The sequence below is a fragment of the Neomonachus schauinslandi genome, chromosome 11 (genome assembly GCF_002201575.2).
Source record: "Neomonachus schauinslandi chromosome 11, ASM220157v2, whole genome shotgun sequence".
Taxonomy (NCBI): Eukaryota; Metazoa; Chordata; class Mammalia; order Carnivora; family Phocidae; genus Neomonachus; species Neomonachus schauinslandi.
The window spans coordinates 2,011,845-2,029,597 of NC_058413.1; the positions used below are offsets into that span (position 1 = coordinate 2,011,845).

Below are 17,753 nucleotides of genomic sequence, written 5' to 3' on the forward strand. Positions count from 1 at the left end.
TGAACTCGGCCCTGCCTGGGTCTGGGCCTCACTCAGACACTGTGAGCGCCCCATGCAGCCCGCCTGCAGCCAGCCGGGCCTCGTGCTGCATTCCAGACTCAAACAGGATTTGAGGATTAGCATTGTTTTAAATTATTCCTACACCTCAGCCCTGCAGAGGGGAACCCGTGTTCTCAGACAGCCGGCCCTGGGAGAGCAGGGGTAGCTCTGAGCTGTGGACCAGGTTCTCCCAACGTGTGAGAGCAAGATAATTTGGTGGGGGAGACATGCCCATCCTTAATAGTTAGTTATTTTTTTAAGGGTTTTTTTTTTTAATAAGATGTTTCTAGTACTTTAAATCTCTTTAGGACACAACCGAAGAGGGTATTTAAATAATAAGCCAATACAGCAAAATAAGAACAAAAACCACAAAGTGATGGGCCAGATGGTGAGTGGGTATGCGGAGCTGGGATGGAGGCTCCAGGAATGGCTCCTTTGGGGACCACCTGGCCGCCAGGTGAGCCCTCCTCCATGAAGATGCCAGCGCCCATGTCTCTACTTCAGGAACATGGAGGGTGGCCAAACTCCAGACTCCAGACCGCCCCCTCCGTTCCCCGCGAGCACCTCACTGACCACAGGCTCATCCCACCTACCGTGACCCGGCAGGACCAGGTTCTTGGGAAACACGTGAACGAGATAAAGCCTTGTGCGGGCACAGGGCGCTCTCGGCCTGCTCACTGGGTTTGTTCACACATTGCATTCATTCATTCAGGAGATCCACGTGGAGCTGGGGCGAGGGAGAGGGGCTGGGGGGTGAACGTGGCCCCGGTCCTGGTGGGCTCAGCCAGCCTCCAGCCAAGGCCACTGCCCCCAGAGCCAAGGCGAGGTAGGAGCCCAAGCCAGCCCCGTGAAGTCACAGAGCCTGCAGGATTGCGCACCCCCCGCCCCCGGCTCTCTCGCCCCTATGGGATTCCATGCTATGAAGGAGAATTTCTTTGCAAAAGGGAAGAGGTAAACTTTCCTGCGTTTTCTCCTATTATCCACTAAGCTGGCCCCCAACACCAGCCGGATGGCAGAAGCACCCTAGTAAATGACACTTGGGAGCCAGGGGACAGTGTCCACCACCCCCTCGTGGTGGGCTCCCTGGCGGGGAGGGCGGAGGGGGGCATGGGAACAGGGGCCCCCTGCCAGGGCCAGACTCCAGGGCCATTACAGGGCAGGGGGCCGGCTGGAGGCCAGCACGTCTGGCCTCTTCCCCTCAGTAGTGCCCTCGGGGTGGGTCCGTGCTGGAGAAGGTGTCAGAATCTCTTCCCTTTATGAGGCTGAGTGATATTCCCTTGTATGGATGGACCCCATTTTGTTAGGGCTGCTCAGGGTTCCTTGAGATTCCACGTGAATTTAAGATAAGTTTTTCTATTTCTGCAAAAAACAAAAACTCATCGGGGTTTTGGGAGAGATGGCGTTGTATCTATAGCCCACTTTGGGTGGTGTTGGCCTCTCTGCCCCACGTGGTCCAGGAACGTGGGGCATGCCCGCACTTCTGCATCTCCTTCCGTTTCTCGACACGGTATTTTCCCATTTTCACTCTGCGAGTCTTTGGCCTCCTCAGTTAGTTCATAACTATTTTATTCTTTTGGATGCTACTGTAAGCGGGAGTGTTTCTGTCCTTTCTTCTGAATATTGTTCATTGCTGGTGGAGAGAGTACAGCTGATTTGTGCTTGCTGACTTTGTACCCTGCCTTGCAGAATTCTAGTAAGATCTGACAGGTGCACATGTGGAATTTGTGGCGTTTTCTACACATAAGGCTGTATCCCCTGTGAACAGAGGTCCTCTTACTTTTCCTTTCCAATCTGGACGCTTTCTTTCTTTTCCCGTCTATTTGCTCCAGCCGGAGTGCGGAGCCCGGTGCCACACGGGGTGGCAGGGGTGAGTGTTCTTGCCTCGTGCCTGATCGTAGAGGAAAAGCGTCCCATCTTACGACTCCTGTGGTCAATGGCGTGCTGTTTACTGCGGGGTTTTCAGATGTGGTGTGTATTACGTACAGGTGGTCTCCTAGTCCTGACTTGTTCACTCTTTTCAATGCGAAGCGTGAGGCATTTTGTCTCACGCTTTTTCGCATCAACGGAGGTCCAGCGTTTCTTTTCCCCCCTTCGTTCTGTAAACTCAATGTGTTCTACTGATTGATTTTCTTTTGCCGAACCATCCTTGCATTCCAAACGTAATTCCCACGTGGTCATAGCATGGGATCGCTCTTACACGCTCGGGAACCGGCTCGGATTCGGGTCTGGGCCCCTCTGTTCTTCCAGGGGCTTCCTCTGGCTTTGGTGTCAGGGGAATGCTGGCCTCACAGGACGAGTTAGGAAGTATTCCCTCCTCTTCAGTTTTTTGGAAAAATTTGAGAAAGATTGGGATTAGTTCTTCTCTGAATGTTGAGTAGAATTCACTAGTGAAGCCTCAGGTCCATGGCTTCTCTTCGATGGGAGAGTTTTGATCACTGGCTCAGTCTCCTTGCTAGTTATAGATCTACTAAGGTTTTCCATTTCCTCCTGAGTAATCTTAGTAGGCTTTTGTCTCTAAGAACCTGTCCACTTCATCTGGGTTGTCTGGTTTCCCTTTGAACTTGGTTCTTACACCGTCTGTCCTCGTTTGTCTATCCATCTACCTGACCACCCAGCATCCACCTGACCACCCTGTGTCCACTGCCCATCCATCCTCTGCAGCCTGGATATGAGCCCTTGGCGCTCTGGCTTCCCCTCCTCGAGGTAGCCTGACTGCAGACTGACATGGGGAACAGTCCTTGTCAGAGCCCTGGCCGTGGAAGGAGCCTCCTGAGACCCCTCCCCTCCTCCTCTTGGTGCCCACCACCCCCACCCCCCACCCCCCACCGCCCTGGGTGCTCTTGCATCTGGGCCCCAGCGATGGCTGCCAAGTGTCTCCAGATACTGTGTCCTTGGTGGCATGGTGGCTGTGAGGTGAAAGAGGGACCATCCCATGAGGATGGATGTTCTCCAACACCCAAATTAGGATGTATGGCCTGAGCTCTGGGGGCTCAGTCGTTCATATGAGTGCTGGCTGGAGAACATGGGCCCCAGGGCACCAGGTTTCTCAAGGCCCAGCGAGGACACGAGATGTCCTTGGGGGGACATCCTTGGTGCAGACATCCCCTTGGGCCCTGGTCTGGAAAGCAGCAGGTGTCTGCTGGCAGTGGACCTGGCCTTGGGCCACTGGCCTGTCCAGGTGGACTGTGCGGTAGGTGCCACCCACCCCGGGGCAGACCAGGGCCCGGGCTAGCTGCTGCCCTTGGGCGTCTCCCGTGGAGGCCCCTGGCTCACTCCCCTCTGCCCCACAGGAGATTGTCCTGGTGGTGTTCTTTGGGACGGAGTACGTGGTCCGTCTCTGGTCGGCAGGCTGCCGCAGCAAGTACGTAGGCATCTGGGGGAGGCTGCGCTTTGCCCGGAAACCCATCTCCATCATCGGTGAGTCCTGCCTGCCCCCAGGGGAGCTTCACCCCGAGCTTTCCGGGCACGGGCTGGGCACCCTCCCCAGGAATGGGGATCCGGCAGGGTGGGTCCCCATCATGAGCTCCCACAGACAGGGTCCCCCGAGGCCATGGGGTGACCCCCTAAGCCCTGCAATGCAGGAGGGAGCCTCAGACGCTGCTCGTGGGGCTGGGCTTGGCCACGCTCAGCACAGCGTTGGGGGGTCTGCTGCCCCAGCAGCCTGGGAGTGGGGCACGGAGGTGGGCCGGGTGGGCCTGGGTGTGCCTGAGACAGAGGGCCCCATCCGAGTGGCCCTGTCCTCCTGACCGCCAGGCTCCTGTCCTGAGCCAGCAGCCTGGCTGGTGACGTGCCACCCCTCCCCCCAGACCTCATCGTGGTCCTGGCCTCCATGATTGTCCTCTGCGTGGGCTCCAAAGGGCAGGTGTTTGCCACCTCAGCCATCAGGTACAATGGGCTACAAGCCGTCCCAGCTGGGGGTGCGAGAGCCCGGGGCAGCGTGCTAGGGGAGGGGGTGCAGGCTCAGACCCCACATGGGAGTTAGGCTGCCCGGGTTGGAGACCCAGCAAGAGCACTTCTGGGACTTGGGCTGGGACCTAACCTTCTGGGGACCTCGGTTTGCTCGTCAGTGAACTGGGGTGATCCCAGGGCCTTCCCCAGAATCTGGTCTGGGGAGCAGAGGAATTTGGAGATGTGCAGGTTTGGCTGAGCCCCCGACCCTGTGTTTGAGAAGGAGACAGTGAGGCCTGCGTGGTGGCGAGCGGGCAGATTCAGAGTTGGGCTTTGAGGGGCTGCAGCGGGGCTGGGGGCTGGTGAGAGGTGCCTGAGTGGGGTGAGTCGGGGGCAGGAGCACAGAGGTGTCTCCCCCGCAGGGGCATCCGCTTCCTCCAGATCCTGAGGATGCTGCACGTGGATCGTCAGGGAGGTACCTGGAGGCTGCTCGGCTCCGTGGTCTTCATCCACCGCCAGGTGGGTGGTCTGGGCGGGGCGCAGGGGCCCGAGGTGGGGAGGACGGGGTGCAATGTCAGCCAGGCAGACGATGTGGCCACGCTCCCTCGAGCTGGGGGGCAGGAAGCCAGGGGCAGAAGTGCAGGATGGAGAAAAGAGGCTCTCAGAGGCTCAGAGATCTAAAAGCCACAGATGGGAACAGTCCCACGAAGGCGAGGCCCGTCGCCACCATTCTCGGGGCTGAGCCGAGGGCCAGCGGAGCCTCTGCGAGACGGCCTGACCCTCCGGGCAATGGCCGGGGCCAACGCCGGCCATGGAAGAGAGGGGTGGAGGGGTCCTGACGTCCAGTGCGGGCATGGGAACCACGTGGGAATTCACGGAGAACCGTCGTGGGACCCGGAGCGTGTGCCGGGCCGGCCCCTGGCCTGTGATGTCTGTCCGGAGTGTTGTCACGGAGGCCGGGGACGCTGCGAGTGCTTGGCTGATGCGCCCTCTGCCCGCTCTGCCCCCAGGAGCTCATCACCACCTTGTACATCGGCTTCCTGGGCCTCATCTTCTCCTCGTACTTCGTGTACCTGGCCGAGAAGGACGCCGTGAACGAGTCGGGCCAAGTGGAGTTTGGCAGCTACGCGGATGCCCTGTGGTGGGGGGTGGTAAGTGGGGACAGGCGCCCCAGGCAGCAGCGGGGCGGAGGGCGCCGGGTTCTGGAGCCCTGTGGTGGACCCTTCATGCTCAGAGGACGCCGTCGGGAGGTCCTCGATGTCTTGGAGCTGGTGTAACCAGTGTCTGATGGGGCGACGAGGCATGTGTGGGGGCTGGGAGCCCCTGCCCGCCCCCAGGTGGGGCCCTGTGGGGCCCCACCCAGGGTGACAGCTTTCCTTTGCCCTGGCCGAATGGGGAGGGTGGGATCAGGCGTGGGGCCTGCCTGTCCGGGAGGGTCTGTCCTGGCCCCAGGAGCGTCTTTGTGCCAAGGAGCACGACGTTAAATAGCAAACAACCCAGGTAGGACGGGCAGGGGTCCTCGCAAGAAAGGAAGAGCGCTCCCCTGTTCTGGCTGTGCCCTAGGCCTGCAGATGCCGTAGCCGGGCCCTGCCCAGAGACGTGCAGGCTCCCCGCCCCCAGGGGCCCTGAGGCTCCCCTGGCTGTGGAGATGGGCTCCTGGGGCACACGACCGCAGGGCCCAGCACCCTGGCTTCACTTGCAAGGCCCGGAGCATGGGCTGGTGGCGCTGGGCTCCCTGAGCTGCCCGTCTGTGGGAGAGGTGGACATAAGGTGGGGGGGCAGTTCCCGGCAGGCCAGGTGGCTTGCAGGGACGGGGGACATTGCACAGAGGACCACTCACTGCTGTGGACAGCCAGGCGCGGGCTCCGCCAGCCACACACACCCTGAGTCCTGCCTGTGTCCTTGCCATGTGGGCCCACGGAGCCACTGTTGAGGGCATGAAGGGTGCCCCTTAGCACACCCTCCACCACAGCTTGGCCTCATAGGGGGAGGGTTCTGGCCATTTCAGTGCAGGGTGGCTGGTAGCTTCCCCACCCGCGGGGACCAGGACACGGCCTGGGAACCGAGTGCGCAGCGTGCATCCTGGGGTGGAGGCCTGCTTTGGGGAGGATCAGGGCATGGGCCACAGGCCAGGCCCTCACACTCCCCACCGTTCCCATGGGGTACAGCGCTCCCTCCTTCAGAGTGCTCTGGGGTGCAACCAGCTAGCGCCCCAGGGGGGTCTAGAACAGAGCCAGGAGCAGCGGAGCGGGTAACAGCAGTGGACAGTGGCCCCAGTTACAGGCTGAGCGTGGCTGGGTGGGGAGCCCCTCAGAGCTGGGCGTGGGGTGGCTGATGTCCGGGCTCTTTAGGGTGCGGGGGGCAGGGACAGGAGCTGTGGCGAGGCCTTGGGGGCAGTGGAGGGTCTGAGGGGCGCTGGGCAGGGGCTAACAGCCAGGTCTGTCCCGTCTTTTCCCTTCCAGAAAAAGTGGGCCTTGCTCTCTCCTGGGGCTCCTCACCGTCCTCCAGAAAGGAGACCCATCCCAGTTTGTCCAGGGGTGGGGAGGCTCGCTGTGGCCCCCAGGCCGCCACAGGCCCCTGCTGTCTGTGTCTCGTGCCTGTGATGCCAAACATACAGGGAGGGCCCCTGATGTTGGCGCGTCTGCATGTTTTCTGGAAGTTTCCACCGTGCCAGGCTGCTCGAGGAAAGGAAGGACATGCTGACCCAGCTCTGGGCTGGGGAAGGCCCCGGTTCCGGTCTCTGTGCTCCCTCGCCGGCCCAGGTGCGGCAGGCCCTAGCAGGTTAGGGCGGGAGGGCTCAGCCCCAGCAGGGAGCTTGCCGGTGGTGGGTGGAGGGGCCGAATCCTGGTGACGGGCCCGTGCGGGGACAGGCCGCCCAGAACCAGGAGGAAGTGTGTGGGTGATCGCCCGAGGCCCGGCTGATAAGCGGTGCCCAGCCTTGGCGCTGCCCTCCCAGCCTCCCCGGGCCGCTCCCCTGCCCCCAGCCCTGGGCAGAGCAGCGCCCCCACTCCCACACCTGTGCAAACATCCGCCCGCCGGCCGGGAAAACGGCCCCTTTGTGCCCAGCTTGGCACTGGTGCTCTAGCCCTCGCCGTCAGCTGCAGCCCCAGCCTCGGCCACCATGGGCCCTGGTCTGGCCATTGTTCCTGCCAGGCCCTGTGCCTCGGGGCCGCCCCGGGCCCCCCGCCCCCCGGGGCTCTGGGGCAAACGGCTCCCATTCATAGCCGCGGCTGCCCCTGCAGCTGTCCGGGCAGGAGCGGCCCCCAAGGCTTGAGTTATGGGCTGTGTTCCTGGCGCGGCTCGGACAAACAGAGCTCAAGAAATGCAAGACGGGGCGGGCCCTGATTGGGGCTTTTAAGCTAGTTTGGTGATTTGCAACTGCGCCCAGCAGTTGTTCTCTGCCCGTTCTCTGTGTCCTGGCTCCATTTACCTCTCATGGGAGGGGGCACCGGCCCCGAGGCTCTCTGTTGGGGGCAGACAGTCCAGGGGGTGCTGCCCTGGGGCACCCAAGGGAAGGGGCGGCGAAGGCCACATGCTGGGCCATTTCTGGCCTCCACACTGGGTCCGCCCCGAGATTTGCCTGCACCCCCCCGCACCCCTCACCCCACAGGCCTGGGCTGGGGGCCGACCAGAGGGCAGAGCGCCTTCTTAGAGATGTGCAGGATAGACCCTAAAATAGGGCGTCTGGGCCACCGGGAAGTGAGAAGGGCCATCCCCTGCATGGAGAAGAGGCGGGGGAGTCCTGCAGGGGAGCTGGTATGCAGACACCCTCGAGTCCGTCCAGGCTGCGGGTGCCCCGGGATGGCCCCAGGTGTGCTAAGCATCTGGGCTCAGCAGTGTCTGTTGTATGGATGAATGAGTGAGTTCACGAGCCGTGGCACTGGGGACAGCGGGGGTATTCGTCTCCTGGGGAGGCCATCAGAGTCCAACAGTCTGAGGCGCTTAAGACAAGAGCAACGTATTCTCTCCCAGTCTGGAGACCAGAAGTCCGAGATCAAAGCATGGGCAGGGCCACGCTCCCTCTGGAGGCTCCAGGGGAGGGTCCTTCCTGCCTCTTCCAGCTTCCAGGGGCTTTAGGCATCCCTGGGTTTGTGGCCACATCTCCTGTCTCTTATAAGGACACTTGTCTTTGGTTTAGAGCCTGCCTGGATTGACCAGGATGATCTCCATGCGAGAGCTTCCCGTAACCACCTCGACAAAGGCCCTGTTCCCAAATACGCCCATATTCTGAGGGTCTGGGAGGACATGAAATCTGGGGGGGGGTCGTTATTCAGTCCCGGACGGCGGTGTCCCAGCCAGATTTCACGAGGAGCGCCCCCCTTCCCAAGCCTCAGTTCTAGGTCGTCTAGCAGGGGTGTCCGCTCAATGGCTGAGTGTCTCCTCCCATCCCCCCAGCCCGGGTGGGGACGCCCAACACTGGTGTGAGAGCCCCCCTCTCCCCCAAGTGTGGCGCCCCATGCCTGGCTGCTGAGGTGTTTGGGGAGGATTTAAGACTTTTTTCTTCGCCCTTGGAACAAAATGCGTTTGTTTGTGTTAAAGTTTGAGTGGAGGGAAAAGCCGTTTTTGCAGACACGGGCTCTTCTGTTTAGTGCCCGGGGGTCTCTCAAATCAGGAGGCTGCTGGGCTCTGTTTACCCCCTGCATCTAAATTTAGTCTTTAGAGTGAACATGTTGGAAGCCCGTCCCTGCATTTCAACCACCATTTAGAGTCTGATTCCTGTTCACTCTCTCAGCCGGCGGCTCCGGACGGGTCCAGCCTCCGGGGTTAGAGTGCCTCCTGGCCGGGTGAGGTCAGCTGGGTCTGGGGGCTGAATAAGGGCCTGGGTGAGGACAGGACCCTCCAGACATTCACATGCAAGCCTGTCGGCACCACCAAGAACATGGGGCCGGTGTCAGGACCTCATCTGAAGCTGGGAAAACTGAGGCCCGTGAGCCGGGAGTGGCAGGCCAGGTGCCCACCCCAGCACTCAGACCCTACGTGTCCTGGGGCTCTGTCTGCCTGGAGCTCTCCGCAAAGCCTGTGAGGGCTGTATAGCTGAGAACCAAGTCCTGCAGGACCCCAGGCTTGTGCCTGTAGACCACTGGGTGTGGGGTAAGGACTGGGGGCTCCGGGAGCCCGGCCAGAGAGCCTTCCCCGAGGAAGGACCTTGGCAATAGGTTTTACAGGATGAGTAGGAGACCGCAAGGTGAGGGTAGGAAGCAGGATGGATTTCTTCTGGGGTGGGGTTCAGCTCATGGCAGTGAGCGTAAGAACTTTCCAGCTTCAGCCCAGTGGAAAGAAACATGGTCAGCATCAGGGAACACTGTGAGACAGGCGTCCATGTGACACTGTCGTCAGGAGTGTGGTCAGGAACGTGGGGGTCCTGTGTGGCCTGCACAGGTTACCTGACCTCTCCGGGCCCGTTTGTAAACTGGGTACAAAACGAGTACCCACGCCCACGAATTGTTGGAGAAGTTAAGTCAGCAAGGATATGGGCAGCCTGGGGCCCCAGGCGCCCAGCGAGGAGACAGCAAAGGCTGGGTGTAAATGGTGGGGGGCCCTTGCCGGCCACAGCTCTCCAGGCATTCCCCAAAGCCAGACACTTGTGCTCGACCCATGGCAGGCTAACTCACACTAAAGTGTGTATGGCTGCCGTGGTCCAATCACACCCCTGAGCCCTTCTGGTTTTGAGAGTCTTACTAACTGCCCCTGACCAGCTCTCCACTTCCAGCACCTTCCTCACAGAGTGGCCCCTTTTGGTGCATGTGTTTTAGCCCCTCCTAAACCCAAAGGACCTCGTGTTTCTGATCCCCATCCTGAGGGCCTGGGCGAGGCCAGCCACAGGGAAGGGGTTCCTGGAAGACTCATCAGGCAGTGGGGTGGAAACGAGGATGGCGGACCACGGCGTCCACTTCTAAGGATGCCAACTCAGTGGCACCGTGGAACTGGCCCTGGGGCCAGTGAGCACGCGATTGGGCCATTCCTCAGTTTCCCCATCTGTAAAATGGGGAGGCCACAGAGCACCTCCTCGGGCTGGCGTGGGGCTCACCAAGGGGACTGCAGGCCCAGGGAGACAGCAGAGGTTTCTGCAGCCGTGAGGACTCTCCTTGGACCGTGAGGTCCTCTTGGTGAGGCCAGCTATCATCAGGAAGGCCTATTTCTCCACGTGCAGATGTGACGTTGGGGCGTCGCTGTGGTCTTACTCAGCGCTAGCGCAGGTGCGGCAGGATGCCGGGCAGCCTGGATCTTGTGCCCTCAGGGCTAGAGCCCTGGCCTGCACAGGGTGATTTGCAGGATCCCTGGAGGGCCTTCTCTGCCCTGGCAGTCAGGGAGGGCCCGTGAGCCACGCAGGGGTGGGGCTGGAGCCCGAGCTTTCCTGAGTGCAGCCACAGACTCACGGAATGAGAGGCTCCAGTATGGGTGTGTTCAGCGATTTCGCCCTGCCCATGGAAAGGAAGCCGGTTTCTTTTGGAGTGCTTGCTGTCCTTTGACCCATAGTTTGCCTGGCTGGGCTGTTCCCTGGCCCCCATTGCCAGCACGTGGCCCCTTTGTGGCCGTTTCCCACCAGCTAGGCTGGGGCCCCCAGGGCAGCCCTGCGGCAGCCAGGGCTGAGCACACCCTCGGGACAGGTGCCCGAGGACCGCTGCCCCCGCCCATCACGGCCCGAGACTGTCCTGCCACCCGCCCGGCCGCCCCCCTGTCCGTGCTTCTCCTCACCCTGGCTGTGTCCTTCCAGCCTCCTGCGGGCAGGCTGCTGGCCCGTGGCGGCATGGCAGCCTCTGGCCGGGGGTTTGCTCTGCAGCCTCGCCTCGTCCTGATGTGGACCAGTGGATTGTGCCCGCTCAGTCACTTACCAGTGGTAAGACCTTGCACACAGTGCCTGCCCCTGCCAGCCTCAGTTTCCCCTCCGTAAGCTGGTCCCTAACTCACGTTACCGTCCCAAGTTTGCCAAGTGGATGCACCACCAGTGTGAGCCCCTAAGTGTTTACACTTGCACTGCTGTCACACCCACACGTGGATAGACAGCCACGACACCTCCAGATGGGCCGCCCGACACCCCCAGGGCAGCCACGGTTTCTGGGCTGACCCTCCCATCTCGCTGGAGGCTGGCCTTCCAGAGTCTGCCTTAGAAAGGAGAACAAAACACCGGTGCCAGGTTCTCAGGACAGAGAGTGTGTGTTGGGGGGATCTAGAAGTTTCTCTCTTGCCTCCTGTCCCTGGAAATGTAAGCAAAGATGCAGAGGCAAGCACACGGCCCATTGCCAGCTTCCGGAGGACGAGGATGCCTCGGTCTCCCTCCTTCCCACCTCCACAGCCCTGTCCCCTGTGTCATGCATCCACGGGTTTGTGTGTGAGCTGGTCCACGTGGGCCGCTGCCTGGTGGCTGGTGCCCAGGGGAGCGCCACGGTGGCCACGCTGTGTCTCCCCGCATCTGTGGGCCCAGGATGTGCAGCCCTGCACCCTGGACTGCCCGGTCAGGGGCGAGTGGTGAGCGCAGCGGCTGGAGACGGGCCATCCTGAGCTGCCTGAGCCTATGATCTCAGAAAGAACAGCAGCTCTCTGGGGTGGGCCTCCGAGAGCTGAAGGGCATCGCTAACAAAGCGGGTCTGTGACTGGGTGTGAGAGGCACGTACCCTCCACAGGGTGGGGGACACCAGGCCTGCCACCCCGACGTCTGTCAGCCCGCAGCGGGGAGCCCTGGTGTACCAGCTATCGTGGGGCCAGAGGAACCAGGATGCTGGTTGGTCCGCTCAGGGAGATGGTCTCGGGGGCCCTGGCCTACACCCCGCCCCACCCTACCCCCCACATTCGCTTCCCCATCATCATGGGGTTTTTTGGTATTAATTTTGATCATTTAAAAGGTTGTATTAGGTATTATTTGTCTTGATGCCTGAGTTTCCTGGGACGCCCTTAAACCTGGTCCCCAAAGTGGGAGCCCCCCCATGGCGGCCCCTGCGTCTCCCTGCCCAGCAGCCACTCCCAGACTTACTGGTCTCAGGTCCACTCTTAACAATCGCTGCGGACCCCAGAGAGCCTCTGTTCACGTGGGTCGTACCTATCCATGCCTAGCGCGTAGGAAAGCACCACTGAGCAATTTAAAAAACGTTTCCATGTCAATTTATTAAAATGGTAATAGACCTGTTCTATGTTCATATAAATAATTTTAGAAAAATATTATTTTCTAGAAGAGGGCAGGGTGCGGTTCTGTTGCCCTCACCCCGTTGTAAACCCCACAGCCCCAGACCCGCCTTTGCTCCGTGCACCCGGGTCTCTGCAGAGGCAGCTGCGGCCCAGGCCTCACACTTGGGGCGCAGGCCGTCCAGAGAGGACCCCCTGCAGACAAGAGGACTCCAGGCTTCCCCAGGGCCCCTTATCTGCCAGCTGGCTGTCGGGCTTGTCCTTCTCCCTGGGGTGGTCTGGCTGCTCCCTGCTGGCACCTGCGCCACGGTCCGGGTGTGCACGGCGTGTGTGCGTGTGCGCGTGTGTGCACAGCGTGTGCGCGTGTGTGCACAGCACGTGTGCATGTGTGTGCATGACTTGTGTGTGCACAGCGTGTGTGTGCGTGTGTGCATGTGTGTGCGCTGTGTGCGTGCATGTGCACATGTGTGCACGGCATGTGTGTGCGTGTGTATATGGCATGTGCACGTGTGTGCACGGGAAATGGGCCCGAGGGAGCCTGGAGTGTGTTGGGCTCGATGTGGGCACCGGCCCCTCCTCACGCGCCCTTGTTGTGAGACGCACACACACGTGTGTGCCATGCTACTGCTGGAGCACATCGGGCTGCTGCGTGTGTCCGTGTGTGTGTGCAGTGTCCCAGCTGCGTGGAGGCACGTTAGTGGGTCTGCACCCCCTCCACAGGCTCAGGTGGCCCCTTTACAGGACTGGTCCTTAGGCAGCTCAGCGTGCTCCGTGTGTGTGTGTCGGGGGGGGAATGTGTGTTCCCCACGGACAGTGACGTTGTAGAAGTCCCGGGACCCCAAGCAGGACACGTGGTCAGGCTGCCGTGGTTAGGCTGCCGTGGGCTCAGCAGTGGCCGGCCCTGGCTGTCCCCGGTGCTAGAAGCTGAGTGCTTGTCCGGACTTACCTGTGTGCTGACAGGCTCATTGGCGCGCCTGCCTCCTCCCCTACGGTTCCCGCAGCTCCGAGTGGTCACGTGTGTCCCTGCCTGGCTGTGGCCGCTGGGTCTCTCCCGCCCTCCGTGCTCTGTGGCTGGTGGGGTGCACCCACCGGGGTCCCGGGTCGGACTAGCAGTCGCTGCCGCAGACCTCAACACGTCCTGTCTGGGCCTTGCCTTCTGTTGGAGTCTGTTCTGTAGGCCCCCCAGGCCCTGGCTCTATATCCCCCGTTCCCTGCACTGGCTCCTCGGGACAGGGGATCGAGGGAAGGCTCTGTGCAGACCTTCCCGGGCCTGCCGGAGGCTGTTCTCACCTGGCCTGTACTGGAGGCTCTGGAGGAGAGGAGCCAGGCTGCTTAGAACAGGACCCGTGTGACCACAGGGCGGGCAGGTGCCGGCCAGGCTGACCTCCAAAGGCAGGAAGACACGTGGACTCTCTGGGCCACTGTGCCTGATGCCCTGGTGTGCAGGTGTGAGCATGTGCCCACAAGATGTGAATCTGGCCAGGCTCAGAGCCCACGCCTGCAAAGCCCACGGGCAGCCCCAGGGCCCAGAGCCAGGCAGGTGTGGGCTGAGGGCATCAGGGCTGAGTGACCGGCTCAGCCAGGCTGGGCCCTCGAATCCTGCAGGATGTCACATTCAGGCTCAGGCTGGAGGCCCCAGGCAGCAAACCTCAGATGCAAGCAGGACGGGAGCCTGGGGCAGGGCAGCCCCTGCACCCGTGGTCCCACCACAAGCTCCGATGGTCGGCTCCCCCACCGAGAAGAAGGCTTGGGCTGCGTCTGGTTCTCTCGGAAGAAGGGTGACTGAGACATCTGGTGCCCGGAGTGGCATCAGGACGTGGAGCGTCATAATTGTCCTCTTGGTCAAGGACCAGCCTTGGTGGGAGCTTCTAGACTCCTGGGGACCGCCATGCGGCGATGTCGGTGGCCCGGGTGGCGGGACTGCTACGGGGCAGGGCAGGCGGTGGAGCTGGGAGCTCCGCCTTGGTGCCCAGCCCCTGTGCACACCCAGGGACTTCCTCCTTGTATGGCATCGGCTTTGGGACACCACGACCGTCTGCCAGGCGGGAGCTCCGTGTCGACGGAGTGGCGGGTTCGGGCTGGACGGTTGTCCATCCCGAGCTTCCAGGCCTGAGCCCTGCCCCCGTCCCCTCACAGGTCACGGTCACCACCATCGGCTACGGGGACAAGGTGCCCCAGACGTGGGTCGGGAAGACCATCGCCTCCTGCTTCTCTGTGTTCGCCATCTCCTTCTTCGCGCTCCCAGCGGTAGGTGCTCTGTGCCGGGGGCATGCATGCACTCCCCAGCAGGGGTCCCCCGGCAGGAGGCCGGCTCACAGAGGTGCCCCGCCCTCCCTGCCCCCAGAGCGTCCTTTGCAGCAGGTGTGGGCGGCGGCCAGTGGAGATCTTGGGTAGCAGACAGCGGGGTGCGGGCCGGGGGATGCACCCTGAGGGGTCGCAGGGAGGCCCCAGCTGCAGCTGCCCCATGGTGGCGGAGGCAGAGTCTGCGCACCTGCTGAGACCTGGGCCGGGTCTTGACCTGTGCCCTCCCCAGAAATCATGGACCGTGAGGGTTACGCCTTCTAGTTCCCCATGTGTGCACGTGGGTACGTGTGTCCGTGTATCCGTGTAGGGTGTGGGCGTATGTGACACGTCACTCACTACAGACACATGTATGGATTCCGTGTGTGTCACACACGTGTTGTGTGTCATGTAAGTGTACGCAGGGTGTGTACGTGTGTGTGTGTCTGCGTGTGTGTACGATTGATCCCCTCTGCAGATGGGGAGCTCCCTCCCTGACAAGCTGCTCACGTCCATCCCATTGGCAATCCCGGGGATGCAGCCACAGACCCTCTCACAGGGGGCTACCTTCTGCCGGAGCCGGCGACCCGGCACCCACCCTATCCCCCTGGCACCCGTCCTGTCCCCCAGGCCAGGCCAGGCCAGGCGGTGGCTGCCCGTGTGGACACAAGCCCTGGTTTCTGCTCCTTCCCAGGGGATTCTTGGCTCCGGCTTTGCCCTGAAGGTCCAGCAGAAGCAGAGACAGAAGCACTTCAACAGGCAGATCCCGGCGGCAGCCTCGCTCATCCAGGTGATGGCGCCCGCCATTGTCACGTCTGGCCTCGCGTCTGTGGGTGAACACCAGCTGGTGTCCATTCAGAGATTCCAGAACTGCTTTTGGCCATGATGTTCCATGCGGGTCCCTCTGGAACAGAGGTGCAGACCCGCACCCACTGCCATGCCTTCTGGGAAACGTGGGCCGTGCTGACAGGGTGGACACGGGAACAGGGCGCCCAGCTCCCTCCCTGGAGGGTCTTGCGGAAGGTCGTGTCCTGCGGGGCAGGCCAGGGGACAAGGTTGTGCTGCAGACCTGGGGGGTCTTTCCGTGGGCCTCTCCCCTCCCAGCCACAGCGACCAGCCTTGGCGTCTTGCTCCCTCGTCCTCCTTCCATGGCCACCCCCCCCGCCCACCGGCTCTGCACTGGAGCAGGTCTGGGAGGGAAAAGGGAAGAGTCCCAGTATGGCCTTCCCCCAGGGGGGCTGGGGCCCTGCTCGTGCACTATGGGCACCTTCTGGGTATCCCCGGCACCCCACAGGCTCGGACTCCCCAGTGACAGCAGTGGGACTGGAGAGCCAGTGGCATGGCCCCACCCTGGATTCCGGGGCCCCTCAGTGCCCGATGGGGACCCCAGGGCTGCTGGGCGCTGGAGGAGACAGAGCCTAAGAACAGTGGGGGAAGTCGGGGCCCCGAGCCCCCAGACACTCAGCTCTGCTCTGTGACCCAGGGCTCTGGGAACACACCAGAGGATGGCTGGTCCTTTTAACGTAAACACAGACTCAGGCAGAAAACCGTATTTGAAAACCGGGTCCCAGACGGCCTGGGGGCGGAGGAGTGGGGATGAGCAGGCCCAGGGCACAGGCGTGGTCCGTGTCCAGCCATGGATGTGGGACTCTCTGCCCAGTGGGGCAGCTGTACCCAGCACTGGATGTCTCCCGGGGACGGCCTGGGGTCACCCCCATGGCCTTGTCGCCTGCACCCTCTGCCCTGGGCAGGACCCCGTAGGGAACGCCAGCCATTAGGCATGGCTCCGCCTGGGAGCTACAGCTCAGCCCCGGGCTCCCCCTTGTCCCTCTGAAGCCCTTCCGGAACCCACCGTCTGGTGCCTGGACCGAGTACCTGAACGGGAAGGAAATAGCAGGGGCCATAAAGCCGAGGGGCTGGGTCCCCTCAGGCCTGCTTTTACGGCCCCACAGCCTTCTCCTTTCGGGGAGACCATAAATCAGGCCATAAAACCAGCCCAGGCCGCTGTGGGCAGACTGCCGGTGGGAGGGGGGTGCTGCGGATTCCTTGCTGAGCCTTGTGCCTTGGGGGCGACCCCCCCTGTGAAGGCCACGCTCGGGTGGTGCATTCAAGGGGGTGGCAGACATGCCTGCCGCTGGAGGATGGGGGCCCCGGGGAGGTGGGAAGTACGCAGTGGCTGGTGATACATTCGTGGGCAGGACACGTGCCTGCCACTGGGGAAGGTGGGACGTGGAGGTGGCGCGTGGGCCTCGGAGGGGCCAGGCCTGTGGCCTTTCTCGTGGGCGGCATGAGGGCTGCCATGTTTGTCCAGGTCCCCATTGCGGGTGGTGTCATGGCCGCCCAGGAACCCTGCAGCCCCGCAGCCAGCAACGACAAGACCCCCAGGATGCGTTCCCATCTGAGGCTCCTGGCACCCCTCCTGTCCCTCACTGTCCACCCAGACGCGGTGTGTCCGCCCCTCGGATCCCCTGCAGCGGCGTCCTCTCCTCCGGGTCATCCCTGCATGGTGGCCACCACGGGCATCTTTCTAGAATGTGGGCCCAAGGCCCTCCTCACCTGCGTGATGTCCAGAGACTCCCCATGACTGCAGACGGTGCCCAGGCACTGGGACCCCACATTTGGGCCTCTGGGAGGGGCCTTGCTCCGCCACCCCTCCTGCCTGGTGCCCACAGGCCCAGGACATCCTGTTTTTGTGCCCGTCCCTACACCCGCCGTGCGTGGCCCAGGAGAGGCAGCCGACAGGTGTCTTTGCATCTGCGAAGGGACCAGGCTGGGGAGGTGGCGGCAAGTGCGCTGGGGTCACAGACGAAGCCTCTGTGGTGTCGAGCTGCGAGTCCCAGCCAGTGTGTGGGGCTGTGGGCTGCCTGGTGCAGGGACGGCCCTGGGAGGTGGGGGCTGCCTGCAGGACGGGGTGCGGGCAGGATCGGAGAGCTGCAGCTCCTGTGGGAGGCCGTTGGGCAGCTCGGCAGCTGACCACCTCTCCCTTGTGCTGGTTCAGACGGCCTGGAGATGCTACGCGGCCGAGAACCCCGAGTCCTCCACCTGGAAGATCTATGTGCGCAAGCCCGCTCGGAGCCATGTGCTGCTGTCCCCCAGCCCCAAGCCCAAGAAGTCTGTCATGGTAACAGCCCCCACCTGCCGCCCGGACAGGGTCCCTCGTTAGTGGGTGGGGAGGCCTTGGGGGCCATGGCTCCTGGCCAGGGTTTGACCCTGGGGTCAGCTGAGCTCCCATCAGGGCAGCAACACCACTCTGGCCCCGGGGTTGGGGGGAGACGGGTGTGCCGGGCACCACCGCCCCAGGATCCCCATGGCTCCGTGGCATGTGGGACTGGTGCTGCAAGGCCAGGGCCGTGGGGGACCCGGAGGAGGAGCCCCAGGGTGCAGGATCGGCTGGGTTCTGGCCGGCGGTGGGAGAGAAGGCTTTCAAG

At 62.4% G+C, this 17,753-nt stretch overlaps 1 protein-coding gene across 1 annotated transcript in view; it reads left to right on the top strand.

The window, feature by feature from the left end:
- The window catches only part of KCNQ1 (potassium voltage-gated channel subfamily Q member 1), a 213,485-nt gene that overhangs the window by 33,538 nt on the left and 162,194 nt on the right, over positions 1–17,753 (top strand). The window contains exons 3-9 of the mRNA XM_044919539.1: positions 3,330–3,456; positions 3,846–3,924; positions 4,350–4,446; positions 4,938–5,078; positions 14,182–14,292; positions 15,020–15,115; positions 17,324–17,446. Of these exons, the coding sequence (XP_044775474.1) occupies positions 3,330–3,456; positions 3,846–3,924; positions 4,350–4,446; positions 4,938–5,078; positions 14,182–14,292; positions 15,020–15,115; positions 17,324–17,446 (774 nt within the window). The remainder of the gene's footprint in view (positions 1–3,329; positions 3,457–3,845; positions 3,925–4,349; positions 4,447–4,937; positions 5,079–14,181; positions 14,293–15,019; positions 15,116–17,323; positions 17,447–17,753) is intronic.